The sequence below is a fragment of the Mus pahari genome, chromosome 14 (genome assembly GCF_900095145.1).
Source record: "Mus pahari chromosome 14, PAHARI_EIJ_v1.1, whole genome shotgun sequence".
NCBI classification, from domain to species: Eukaryota; Metazoa; Chordata; class Mammalia; order Rodentia; family Muridae; genus Mus; species Mus pahari.
In genome coordinates, this window is record NC_034603.1 from 11,206,659 (window position 1) to 11,219,479 (window position 12,821).

Sequence of the window (12,821 nt, forward strand, 5' to 3'; positions counted from 1 at the left end):
GAGGAGGAGGAGGAGGAGGAGGAGGAGGAGGAGGAGGAGGAGGAGGAGGAGAAAAAAGGAAGAAACTTACTTTTTAATCAGATAAAATCCATGGATCAATGGCAGTGTCTTCAAATTTTCTAAAAACTATCATCTAAAGGTACTATGCAGAGAAGGAATTCAGTGACAAAACTCAGCCTGGAGGATTTATAATTAAGTACCTAGGAGGGGCTCTTGGACAGGATTATGGCTGAAAGCTTACTAAGAATACATCTAGGCATAAGTCTAGCCATATTTTTTTATCTTCTCATATTTAAGATGAAGATATTAATGATCTGTGTTTCACAGAGCTCTGTCAAGTTGCAGAGAGGTGATAATTGCATAGAACTTGGCTTGTGTTGCTTATTTCCTGTTGCTTAAATACTGCACAAAGGGTAGCTACATGTATTTCTTATGAAGGCTGCTCTTTAGATTGGTTGTAGACTCCAACCAGCCACTTCTCTTTTCAACATTTTTCTGAACTCTGCTGCTTCCTCATTTAAAGTCACATTGTGCCCTGTCTGTGGGATGCATTTTTCTAAGCATAGACCAAAAATCCAGTGTTACCTGGGAACTTATTAGAAATGCAGATTGAGACGCATTGCAACTTTGCTGATTCAGGTATCCTAACAGTGGAAGCCAGAGATCTGCTCTAACAAGGCCTCCAAGGGGCTGTGATATACATTTGAGCTTAGAAACAAGGGATACAGCTTCTCATCTTCCACCCCACCAGGTGGGTCACGTTTCCCTGGTAGATTTAAGACAGGTTGGAGGCAGTATTGAAATACTGCATTAAGACCCATTAAGACTGCATTAAGCCTAGCAATGCTACACTCTTCTATCACTTATGAATGTAACATTTTAGGCAACTCACTTCATTTGTCCTGATCATCTGTTCCCTACCTTCTCAACAATGCCTAGACGAAGTACTTTGAGAATCTCTTTCTAAAACCTTCACAGCAAATATTATTTTATAACAACAAATATCTCCAAAGAAAATGCAAGATAATCATTATTGAATTTAAAATCCATATATAAAAATATTGTTTTTTCTAAAACAAATATTTATTATTAATTTTGCTTTTATATAAATAGTAGAGAATTGAAAGAAACTTTGAGGTAATGTGTCTCAGGTTGTCTACCTGTACCCTTTAAAGCAGGTGTAAAGAGCATGCCAGAATTCTTTTTTTTTTTTTTTTTTTTTTTTTTTGGTTTTTCGAGACAGGGTTTCTCTGTATAGCCCTGACTGTCTTGGAACTCACTTGGTAGACCAGGTTGGCCTTGAACTCAGAAATCCGCCTGCCTCTGCCTCCCGAGTGCTGGGATTAAAGGCCTGTGCCACCAGGCCCGGCCAGAATTCTTAATTGTATTGAGCCATGAACCAGTAAGTTGGGTCCTTACATGGTTTACACCCTTTGAGAAAGAAACAATATGCCATTCAAAGAAACACACTGCCACCAATTTAACAAACAGGCTCTCAGATCTAGCAAGTTCTGAGTTCTTTTGATTCTAGTCCAAATACTAAAGTTCAGCACTGCTTTGCATGCCATGATTATGCTCCTGTACTGGACTACTTCATTTGCAATTTGAATTATGAGAAACTGATATGACAGAAAAATGTCTTGTCATTCCTTTCCTGCTCTGCCTGTCTTATGGAATCTTTGAGACCTTTAAATGAGATGAGTCACATCTTAGTATCCTTTGAGTATTGGGTAACATAAAACCCAAAACATGCTCACTTAAGGAAACAATAAGCTAAAAGAGTAGAGGAAGTGAGAGAGGCAGAAAGAAAGAGAGTAGTGAGGAAGTAAGGACGAAATAAAGTAAATAGAGAAGATAAAGGAAGGAAGGGGATGTAAAGGAAGGGTGGATATAGCTTTTCTTCGCAACCTTGTCTGTGCTGACTACATTGTAAGCCATGAATGCCTCTTCTACGTCAAATATATCAACAGAATCTACAGATTTAGAGGGTCATATGCTTCTAGGTGTAAATCCACGAGTATTGATTGAGTATATTTTTTTCTGTTGGGTTCATCTGACGACTCACAACATGCCACTGGCAAAAAAAAAAAAAAAAAGGTTCTATATTCATTACTCAGCCAATCCCAGCAACAGGAAGACACTTAATCAAGTACACTTGCACCAGGCACACAGAAACTGAGCAGAGAGATTTGGATGGTGCATTCTCAGATAGAAGATAGAAAACAGAGGTCTGCTCTTCTCACCTAAATGTGGTGGAGTTAACTCAAGTTTATTCTTGCTCTTACCTTTAGTGACACATTAAGCTCCAAACACTTTTATCCAGTCCTTCCTCTGGATAATTGTGCAAGGTTCCAGATGATGGCCCACGGATGTAGACAGGTTCCATGCTCCAGCAAGGGAAAGTAGGACAGACCTAGGTCTAATTCCTGCCCTGCCTCCTCTTCACTCTTTTCCAAGTGTGGGATCAGAGCCAGCTCTAAGTGGCTTCTGGGACAGCTGAAAGTGTTCTGTAAATAAAATGCTTAATTTTCAACTTCAAGCTGTTAGTCACTAAGTGCTCTTCTCTGTGTAAAAATGAAGGGTCTGTCCTGGAAGTGATACTGGGCAGCATAGGAGTATAGTGCTTCTATTTTGGAAAAACAAACAAGCCAACCAACAACAACAACAAAATACCTATGCAAGTAGAGAAAGAAATCTTGGGGGCAGAGAGAGAGTTGCAGAGGTGTTCTTGGGGCGTTCTGCTCTTTGGGGTTATATGAAATCATTGACTCCACGTACTGATGACTCACAAAGAGGAGAATTAGATTTTATATTGTCACAAAATTAATTACATCAAACCACCCTTTACTGAACATCTACATTGCAATGCGAACAATGCAGGATTCTTGAAGATATAACAGTGACATAGTCAGACCTCCTTTTGTTTCCTCAAAAAGTGTTATCTGATAAATAACAAATAGCAAGAAAATTGGCATAATTTACTATCTTCAGAATTTTAAGGAAACTAGCATATCAGGAGGAATGACAAGCCTGGCCATCTGTCCCTGCTCTCTGCCACTGTAGTACTGATCATATCATTCTATACGGCCTTGGCCTCTAGGCCCTATTTTTCTACTCCCATTCCCTCTCCCATCCAGTTTCTCTTTTATTCCCCTACCATGTTTGATTTCAATTTCATACTTCCCTTTTTAAAACAAAAACAAAAACCAAAAAAACTACTAATTCCCACTAGTGCTAATGTATGCATATGGTTATGGGATCATCAACTTAAGCTTAGGTATATAGCTCTGATTTTCCCAGCCAATTCTAGGAAGAGCATTTTTCTCCTTCATTTGTTCCTGGTTTCTACAAGGTCTACTTTATAGCACTCATCTTCTCTTTCCTCTTAAAAGTTGAGTTCCTCACCAAGGATAATTTGTGTTAAACTTAGAAAAGATTACTTTTGATGGGTGCCAATACCCTTATTATGGTTGCTACTATTTATTCACACAATTAACAGCCAAGCCAACAACTAATTTGTAACCTCTCTTAATACTATAACACTCTGTAATAAGGCAAACATCCTATCCTGGTGTTGGAATGAAAGAAGCTCTGAAAAACCATTAAAGAAAAATTTGAATGCTATAAAGTATTTCTTGTATGGGTAAAAAGCACAGCAAACACAAATAACCTGGAGCAGATGCTGTGTTGTGTTGGAGCAGCAGGGAGTCGTGAACAGGCAAATCCTCTCACTTGTGAATTTGAATTCTTAAAAGATGAAGCTTTGAGTTTATAGTCTTCCGTAGGGATCAAGTGTCTTGGAGGCAAGTTCCGGTGAACACCCTTACCTGTGAACAGAAGAATAATGCCTTGTTATAAGGAAGCTTTTGACTATTTAGTGCAATCTTTGCTGCAGAGAATTGAGCACAGCGAAAGCGTTTCAGCGACCCCTTTCTTCCTTAAGCAGAGAAGTAACCAGTCATCACAACCACTGCTTTGGGAGTCAGTATTCTTGTATCATATATGTATTTACATTTCCAAATTTCATAATGTTCCCAAAATAATTTGAATAGCATTGTTGTTTAGTCTATTATAGTATAGTCTATAGTCTATTAGTCTATTAGTCCAGCAAGTAAAACTAAACCATAAACAAATACAGAATATTTGTTAAAGGGGGGCAGAGATTAATTGGTCAATTATTATGATCCAGGATGTTTTATATTTTATAGCATCTATTTCTCAAAAGGTCTTAGTTTTGAAATTATCATATAAGACCATCAAAATACATCTGAATGCTAATTACTAATATGTAGTCTTTATTACCTTTTGTTTTCTGAATAATCCATGCTCACACTACTGTATCAAGTAGCAAGTTTTTTATATTTCCTGTCTCTCTCTATAAGGCACTGAATCCCCTGGAACTACACTTCAGATGCTTGAAAGTTACCGTGTGCATGCTAGGAACCGAGCCCATGGAGAAATTTCAGACTATTAACTCTTACCTCAACCGTGTGACTATCATTAGCCAGATTTTCCTTATTTTGTTTATTTATTATTTTTATTAAGTCAAGTTTTATATATAGCATTGTAATCTACATGTTAGTAACATAAGAGAATAGTTTTGTATTTTTAACTACTTTTTTGTTTTTATTTTATGCGTGTGAGTGTTCTGCCTGCATATCATGTACGTGTAACACATGCGTGAGGTGCCCATGGAGGCCTGGATAAGGCACTGAATTCCCTGGAACTACATTTTAGATGCTTGAAAGTTACCGTGTGCATGCTAGGAACCGAACCCATGGAGAAATTGCAGACTATTAAATCTTGCCTCAAACAAGAATATTTTTAAAACAAATATTTTAGAGAGGATCAATGTGACAATTGTGTTTGGTTACAAATCATGTTAATTTCTATTACAGTCATGGTCAATGGAATAAAATATAAAGTTCAACTTGCATAATAAATGGCTCAAAGAAAATATACATGTAGGATTCTTGAGGAACATACAAAAATATTCTACTTCTCAATCAATGCACAAAAAGTTGAATTTACTTTTCCCCTATTTTATAATTTTAAAAAAAGATGAGGGACATGTAGCTCAGTTATAGAACACTTAACTATAATGCTAAAGGCTCCAGGTACAGTGCCCAACATGACCAGAAAGGAAGAAAAAATGGTAGTTGCTATACCTTGATTCTCAAAATAAATATACTCAATAAATATATGTTACATAAATGTGTGAATATAATTCTGTGACTAATACCCTACCATTATACCACACATTAATTAAGTCGAATTGTGTATCTGTTTATGTCAAATAAATAATATAAATTATGTGAAGGGATGGTTCTTGACTTCTATTTCTCGGCATGGGGTAAGTAGAAATAATGAAGCCAGTGCTAGTTAATCTATTATAATTACATTATAGGAATCCTCTGGGACTGAATCTATACAATCTAGTAAATGAGAAACCTGAAAAGTCAAATAGCTCCTAGTGGCAGTGCAGCAATTAAAAGTCACACACTGCAGTAAGAAAGCTAGCTCTCTTTGTCACTGTGATGTACAGTTCATAAAGTGCCTGTAATAGTTCCTGTGGTAAAAGCATCAGCAAAGGCTTATGGCTTCAGATGTACCTTTTCTGATTCCTCTTCCTTGCAGATGGACCCCCATGAGAACATCTTACTCAGCACCCTTGAGATAAAAAACGAGATGGCCACATCCGAAGCAGTAATGGGACTTGGAGACCCCAGGAGCACAATGCTTGCTTATGATGCCTCCAGCATCCAGTATCGAAAAGCTGGACTGCCTAGGCACAGTTTTGGCCGCAATGCTCTGGAGCGACACGTGGCACAAAAGAAAAGTCGCCTGAGGAGACGTGCCTCTCAACTGAAAATCACCATCCCCGACTTGACTGATGTGAATGCCATTGACCGGTGGTCCCGCATTTTCTTCCCTGTGGTGTTTTCCTTCTTCAACATTGTCTATTGGCTTTATTATGTGAACTAAACTACAGCCTTCCATGAGAAGCAAGGACTAGATTCCTCTTCAAACAGTTGTACAGCCTGATGTAGGACTTGGAAAACACATCAATCCAGGACAAAAGTGATGTTAAAATACCTTAGTTGCTGGCCTATCCTGTGGTCCATTTCATACCATTTGGCTTGCTTCTACTAAGTAATGAATACACTAAGGTCCTCGCGGTTTTCCAGTTACAATGCAAGTGATTTCTTTGTACACATGCTGGCAAGATCAAGTGTGAAGTATTCCACTTTATCAGTTTTAGTACACAGTCTACTCAGAGGGTTATTATCTAGATTCTAGATGATGCTAGAAAGCTCAATAGCATGGGCAGTCAATTCTCTGAGACACAGTCATTTCCAAATGCCCTCCATCATTGTTCCTAAGATTGGCATGCAATTGGGACACCACTGTGCTTATGAAACATTATCTGCAATAATGCAAACATGCTACTTCAATACGGACTTTGAGGTCTGAGCCAGATGATGATGATGTCATGGAGTGGTGATTCTCAAGGGTTTAATAGATCCATATGCATTTTGAGCACAATCAAAGCAGGGAGGTGGGACAAATCTTCAAAGAAGAGACTCAGGAATCCAGTTTATCTGGCCTGTTTGATTGCCTACAAAGATCCGGCAGGCATATATTTCAAGTGGGTCTTAGGGTGAAGAAGATTTCTGAGTAGACCATGTACAGCAGCCAAAGTTAACGTCTTGCCCAAAAGCTGATTCCAAAGTGGTTAAAATAAAAATTAATAGCATAGAACAGGGTCAAAATACCAGAAAAGACTGTGGTTAAGAATGAGTAAAACAACCAAGTGTGACCCTTATCACTGCTACACAGCATCTGTTCTGAACCCAGCACTGAGCAGAAAGACTAGAATGAAACAGATTGATTTGCCCTTGTCGTGAGCTTAGCATACTTTAGGAGGATTTTTATAAATCATTTATCTCATCAAAAAGTAGCTATCAAATAGAAAATTGGAGGGAATTAGAAGTACCTTGATAGCTTATATTGAGAATCATTCTAACAGTCAAATATAGAGCACAGATGAGCAGGTCACTTTTCTCAGTGTCAGCTGCCCTTACATTGTCCTCCTCTGGGTTTATTTCTGACTGGAATACAGTATTTTTAAAAAGAGAATTTGCTCTTTACCTGAAAGGATTAGTCATCATCTTTGGCTTTTCTTGCTTTCAAAATTTCTCGTTTTACTCTTAGGAGACAGCCCCGTGAGGCTTTGATGAGACTGTGTGAACTGGCTTTTCTTTTGTATTCTCCGAGACTTGTGTATGCACAAATGGAATCTATGGGTCAGTGGGGTTTGATCATTTAAAGGGTGTTTACATTGTATATATTGCAATCTACTTAATCAAGCAAAGCACGGAAAGTAGTGGACACTAGGATTAGAACGGGGCTGTGGTGAGTGTTGCACTCCCAGCTTCTGGTACAGAAGTGGAGAGAACTGACATCACTGGCTGCTGTGGTGAATTGTCATTATTCTGCCTTTCAAATTATGTCATTGTGCATCTTTCTATATTGGGCATACACATTCTTTACAGAAAAGAGAATAGGGTAATATATTTTATTTTTTGTCAATGGGGAGGGCATCCTATTTGGCTTTTACCTAAAGAAAATACTAAATTGCTATGTTTTCTATACAAATGACTCTGATTGGCATTTACCTCAGAGGATGACTTTGCTACTTCTATTTTTAAAGCAATCAAAAAAAAAATTCTGTCTTCAGATTAGGGTCCCCAGTTAAGTGTATAGGGGTCAAGGCTGGTATTGTTCCGCAAATGAATCTTTTTCCTCATGATTAAAAACCCTAGGATAGTAAGCATTATTGTATGCTTCTATTCCAACAATTAAAGAGAAACAAGAAAAATAAATACAAGTTCATCATTCATTTTCTAAATTTAACAAAGATGGGATGGTAGGTTTTGTGGGGGGTTTGTTGTTTGGTTGTTGTTCGTTTGTGTTTTGCTTTTTGTCCCCCCCCCCCCAACCAATACTGGGATGTTTGGTTCTTGTATTTTAATTATGTGCTTAACACTTTTGAGTTTTAGTTACAGGACTACAGATCTGAGTGAGGATGTTCACATGTGCTCAGAGTAAAGATTCTTCAAGTTTCTCCAGGGCTTTCTCCTATGAAATCATTTTGGGGATCACAGTAATAAAAGTGCCTATCCCTTGTCAGCAGGGGTGACGTCTGAGTGGAAAACTACAGGAAGAAGCGTCACCTTAATCTCAGGGGCACACCATGACATGCCATTCAGAAATGACTTTTCTAAAGACAACTCAGAGCCTAATCCTAGGCTCTCATTAGCAATTTCCATAAAAGCCATAACAAAATCCTTGATATTGTCATTTGTGATTGTAACAAAACCTTCGATGTCCAGGGAAGTCAATCATATACTTTAGATCAAATCAGAGAGAAGCAGCCAACCTCACAGGGTGGGCTTCACATGCTTATGACCAGCAAACAGATTTCTGGTCAAACTAATGCAGAGAAAAGATGGGACCTTGCAATCAATGCCCTAGAGAGAACCATATGTTGACATTCAATATCCACGTAGGTAGAGAACACTAACTCCTCCCGTCCAGAAATAGCAGTCCATGTAGAATTTTTTTCAAGCTACATATTTAGTTGAATTAGAATGCAGGAAAGGGTGCTAGGTCTGATGAATCCAGGAAAACCAATTAGTTTGTTACTCAGTAATTAAACTAATGGACCACTGAGGTATGTTTTGGCAATCTTGAAATGGTATTACTATCCGTTTATACATATGTATAGTTTTTTTCTTTTGATTATAGAATAGCCAGATAGCCAGCAATTAAGGTGTTTTTTCATCTTTGAGAAATTAGTAGGCAAATTCTGACTCTCAAATGCACAGTCTAAACAGAATCTCTGATCTCAATCTGTATATATATATATTGTACATGACTGCTTGTAGGTATGAAATGCACCTCCGAATTGAAATCTCATGCAGCATACCCATGTGTTTGCATAGGAATGTTACAATTATTTCTACTGCAGTTTAACAACAGGGGATAGGACTCAAGCAGTGTCATCTAGTCCTTCAGTCTCTTCATTTCAACAAGAGCAGTGCTAAGTAAAATAATAACAATAATAATAATAATAATGATTTTTTTTTTTAAAACCAAAAGACACTACATTCTAGGATTAGTACCACACAGAAGTGATCTGTCAAGCTTACAAAAGCACAAGACATCACAAAAGTGCAGTGGAATTTCTAATGGAGAAATAAATCACAGGTATTTTAAGCAAGACCTGCTTTAAATCGGCAACTATGACCAACTCTGTTTTCTGTAGGTCACTGTGTTTCAGTCTTATAGCTAACTTCATGGTCAAAAACAACAACTGAAAACATCAACACAGACAGGTCTTATAACATATCTACATGTGTATATGTGTATATAGAGATCCATGTAAACACACATGCATATGTATGCATTCATACGTCAGAAACAAAAGGAATAAACAAAGAGTTATTTCCTTCATATGATTTTTTTTTTAAATTTGGCAGCCAACAGTCACCATTCTGAAATAAATAATACAGGGTACTGAACATCTCTCTCAGCAATTCAACGCCTACAGTTCCTAAGAACATTGCACAGTTTGACTCTACAATAGTACTGTACCTCAGAATATGAGATGTTAACTAGTTTCTGCATTGCTTGTCAAATATCCATTTGCTCTCTTTCAAAGGACACATAACACTATCCATTGGTGATTTAAAATTTAAAAAAATAAAATTAGGAAAATGGGGAAAAATCCTCTTGAGAGGAGAAAAAAAAAAAAAACTACCCCTCACCATGATGGTCAGGGAAATTTACAACTGTAGCAATCATGCCATTTTGCTAAGTGTACAGAATCTGTTATGTAAGCAACCATAACTTTCACTGAGCGTGTGTAAATATTTAAACAGATTTCTTAAATATTTTTAACTTCTAATTTGTATTTTATGGTAAGGCAATGTACTAATTCTGTTTATGGCTTACATCAATGTGCTATGTTATGTACATAATTAAATATGCTGTAAATTAATAGTCAATAGAGAAAAATAATTGCTTAGGGTTTTTGTCTTAATTTTATCTATTTATTTTTTACTAAGTATGTTTACTGCAGTGCCCCGGCAGAGTAATTTAAACACCCTTTTACATAGATGATTTGGGAATCCCATACATAAGGGTTTCCATTGCTGTTTCTCACATACAGGTATGAACATACATACACATACACACACACACACACACACACACACACATACACACACACAGCGTCGTCTACTCTCTGCTTTTCACTCCCATTTTTTCCCTCTTAGTGGGAAATGTAGCCTTGTTTTGGCATCATATTAACAACCAAGAGATACTTTTAAAATGGCAAATGGAAAAAAGAAGTGGTTAGGATTAACTTAATAGTTTTTCTAAGCTAGAGTAAAAGAAGCCAAAGTTTGCAAACTATAGCTAGTCCCCCCAAAGTAGACATTTATAGCAGCACTGCAGAACAAAAATTATTCATCCCAGCTCCAGAAATTTGTTACAGATGATGCATGCTGGAAGAGGTTTTTTTGTTCTGTTTTGGTTTTATTTTTTTTAAAGTATATGCTAGCATTTGTCTTTAGATAGTATTATTCCTTTCAACCAAAGACTCCAGAATTATTTTTCAAAAGCAAAGGGGGAAAAAAAAACAGCAGAAAGGAAATGGAAAAAAAAAGTCACTGCTTCACACCAAAGTTTAAATAATTTTTCCAAATGCAGTAGGGAGATGGCTTTAAAAAATAGAAAGGAGTCAATAGAGAGTAAATTCCGAAGCTTCCCTGAGAAAATTATTGTTTGTGTGTGTGTTTGTTTGTGTTTTTAAGTTGGAAAAAAAAATAAAGCTGTACCCTTAAATAGCTTTACTTTTGGGAAATTCATTGAGAACATTTCTCTAGATATGTGCATTTTTATAAATACATGCAAGATTTTGACATCAATTTTTAATTTGATTTAAGAAGTACTTTTGTGATAAACATCCAAAACGATGAAAAACAAGAGATTATTTTAAGTTCTAAAGCAAAATGCCACTCCCTGTCAGATCACCTCCATCTAAGGCCACACCCCTGTCACTTTCCATTTGAATCAAGTCAACATTTCCATCAGCTTCTATTCTTTCTCATTTTATGCTTTAGTTCAATGATTAAGAGTCCACACACATCCATTTTAAACACAATTCACTCAAACAAAGTTGCCTATAATTTAAATACCATGCCACTTACAATTTTTTCTTTGCATGGGTGTTTAAATAGTTCTGTTATGGAATTGTTCCTGCATAGTTCTGAGCTGTCCTTTTATAAGAAGTGATGTCCCAGTGTCTTCACAATGTAGTGATTATCAGCCTTACAACGACCTTGTAGCCTTTCTGAACACACACATCATGCTCACTCCCCAGTGGCTAGAAAATGCAAAGCACTAGCAGGATTCATTGCATCCATTCTCACGTCTTTCTAACATCAGGACTTCTAAAAATCTCTGGGATACATGAGGTAGTAGAATTCAAAAGAGGATTATCAATGAATAGCACATAAGAATTATTTTCATGAATTTCAACTAATTGCAGCCAGTTTCAGCATGTAAATATATAATAATGTTGGCTAGTGTGTAATTCTTGAGCTAAGAAATATAAATAAAAGTAAAAAGTAAAAAGTTCTATGTGTGGTTTCATTGTGTGTGAATGTGTGTGCCTTATGTTGTAATCATTTCTGAGAAATATTGGATTTTATAAGCTTTGAACTCACTATCTTGTAAACTTCAAGTTTAAGGGAGTTCTCCACCCACAGATAACTATACACGCAGGGTGTGTTTGTATGTGTGTGTGTGTGTGTGTGTGTGTGTGTAGTCAGAGGTTTTGATGAGAATGGGTAAAACTGCTAAGAAAAACTGAGCATTGAGGCAAATAAAGGTATCTTTTAAGGTAAACTGAGACATTTTTTCAAAGAGATTGGGAAAAAAGACAATAAGTTACCTGTCAATTAAAAACTTCAATTTTACTCACCTGGAGGAATGGCACAACATTAAGAAAATGGCACAGAGGAACATAGAAGGCCAGGTTCAAAGCCCTGCCGTGTGCATGTTGCTAAAGCAAGAGAGGCTTGTGACAGCAACCAAAGAAGCAGTCAGGATGAACTATTGCAACAAATCCCTTAACCATTGCCAGTGTGGCTTCATTAAAGAAGACTTTGGTGGTTTAGTCCCTAGGAGCTCTGGTTGGTTGATATTATCGTTCTTTAGGTTGGTTGATATTGTTGTTCAGCCTCATATGTAATAGAGGATGACCTTGTAGGGCATCAGTTGGATGAGAGGCCCTTGGTACTGAGAAGGCTCGATGTCCCAGTATAGGGGAAGGCCAGGGCAGGGAGGCTGGAGTGTGTGGGTGGGTGGGTGGGTGGGAGAACAACCTCAATAGAAGTGGGGGAGGGGATGGGAGCTGTGGGGAAATGGGAAAGGGGATAACATTTGAAATGTAAATAAAGAAAATATCAAATAAAAAAAGAAAAAAGAAAACTCACTGCTATGTTCCTAGTCAGGACCTGGTTAGTCTGTGATCAGTGTAGAGCTTGAAGTGATATGAAAAGCAAGAAGATGAATTTGTTGACAATTTAATAATCCCTGAAAGAGACATGTAGAAAGTTAATAAACTTTGAATTAAGAATTAGCATAGCAGGAGCTGAAGGGGTCTGCAACCCTATAGATGGAACAACAATATGAACTAACCAGTACCCCCAGAGCTCATGTCTCTAGCTGCATATGTAGCAGAAGAT

At 37.2% G+C, this 12,821-nt stretch overlaps 1 protein-coding gene across 2 annotated transcripts in view; it reads left to right on the forward strand.

Annotated features, from left to right (window-relative positions):
* Gabrb2 (gamma-aminobutyric acid type A receptor beta2 subunit) overlaps positions 1 to 11,728 on the forward strand; it is a 217,816-nt gene extending 206,088 nt beyond the window's left edge. For both annotated transcript variants that reach the window (XM_021212616.2, XM_029546040.1), the window contains one exon: positions 5,638 to 11,728. In XM_021212616.2, the coding sequence (XP_021068275.1) occupies positions 5,638 to 5,985 (348 nt within the window). In that variant the 3' untranslated portion in view covers positions 5,986 to 11,728. The remainder of the gene's footprint in view (positions 1 to 5,637) is intronic.
* Positions 11,729 to 12,821: the final 1,093 nt, after the last annotated feature.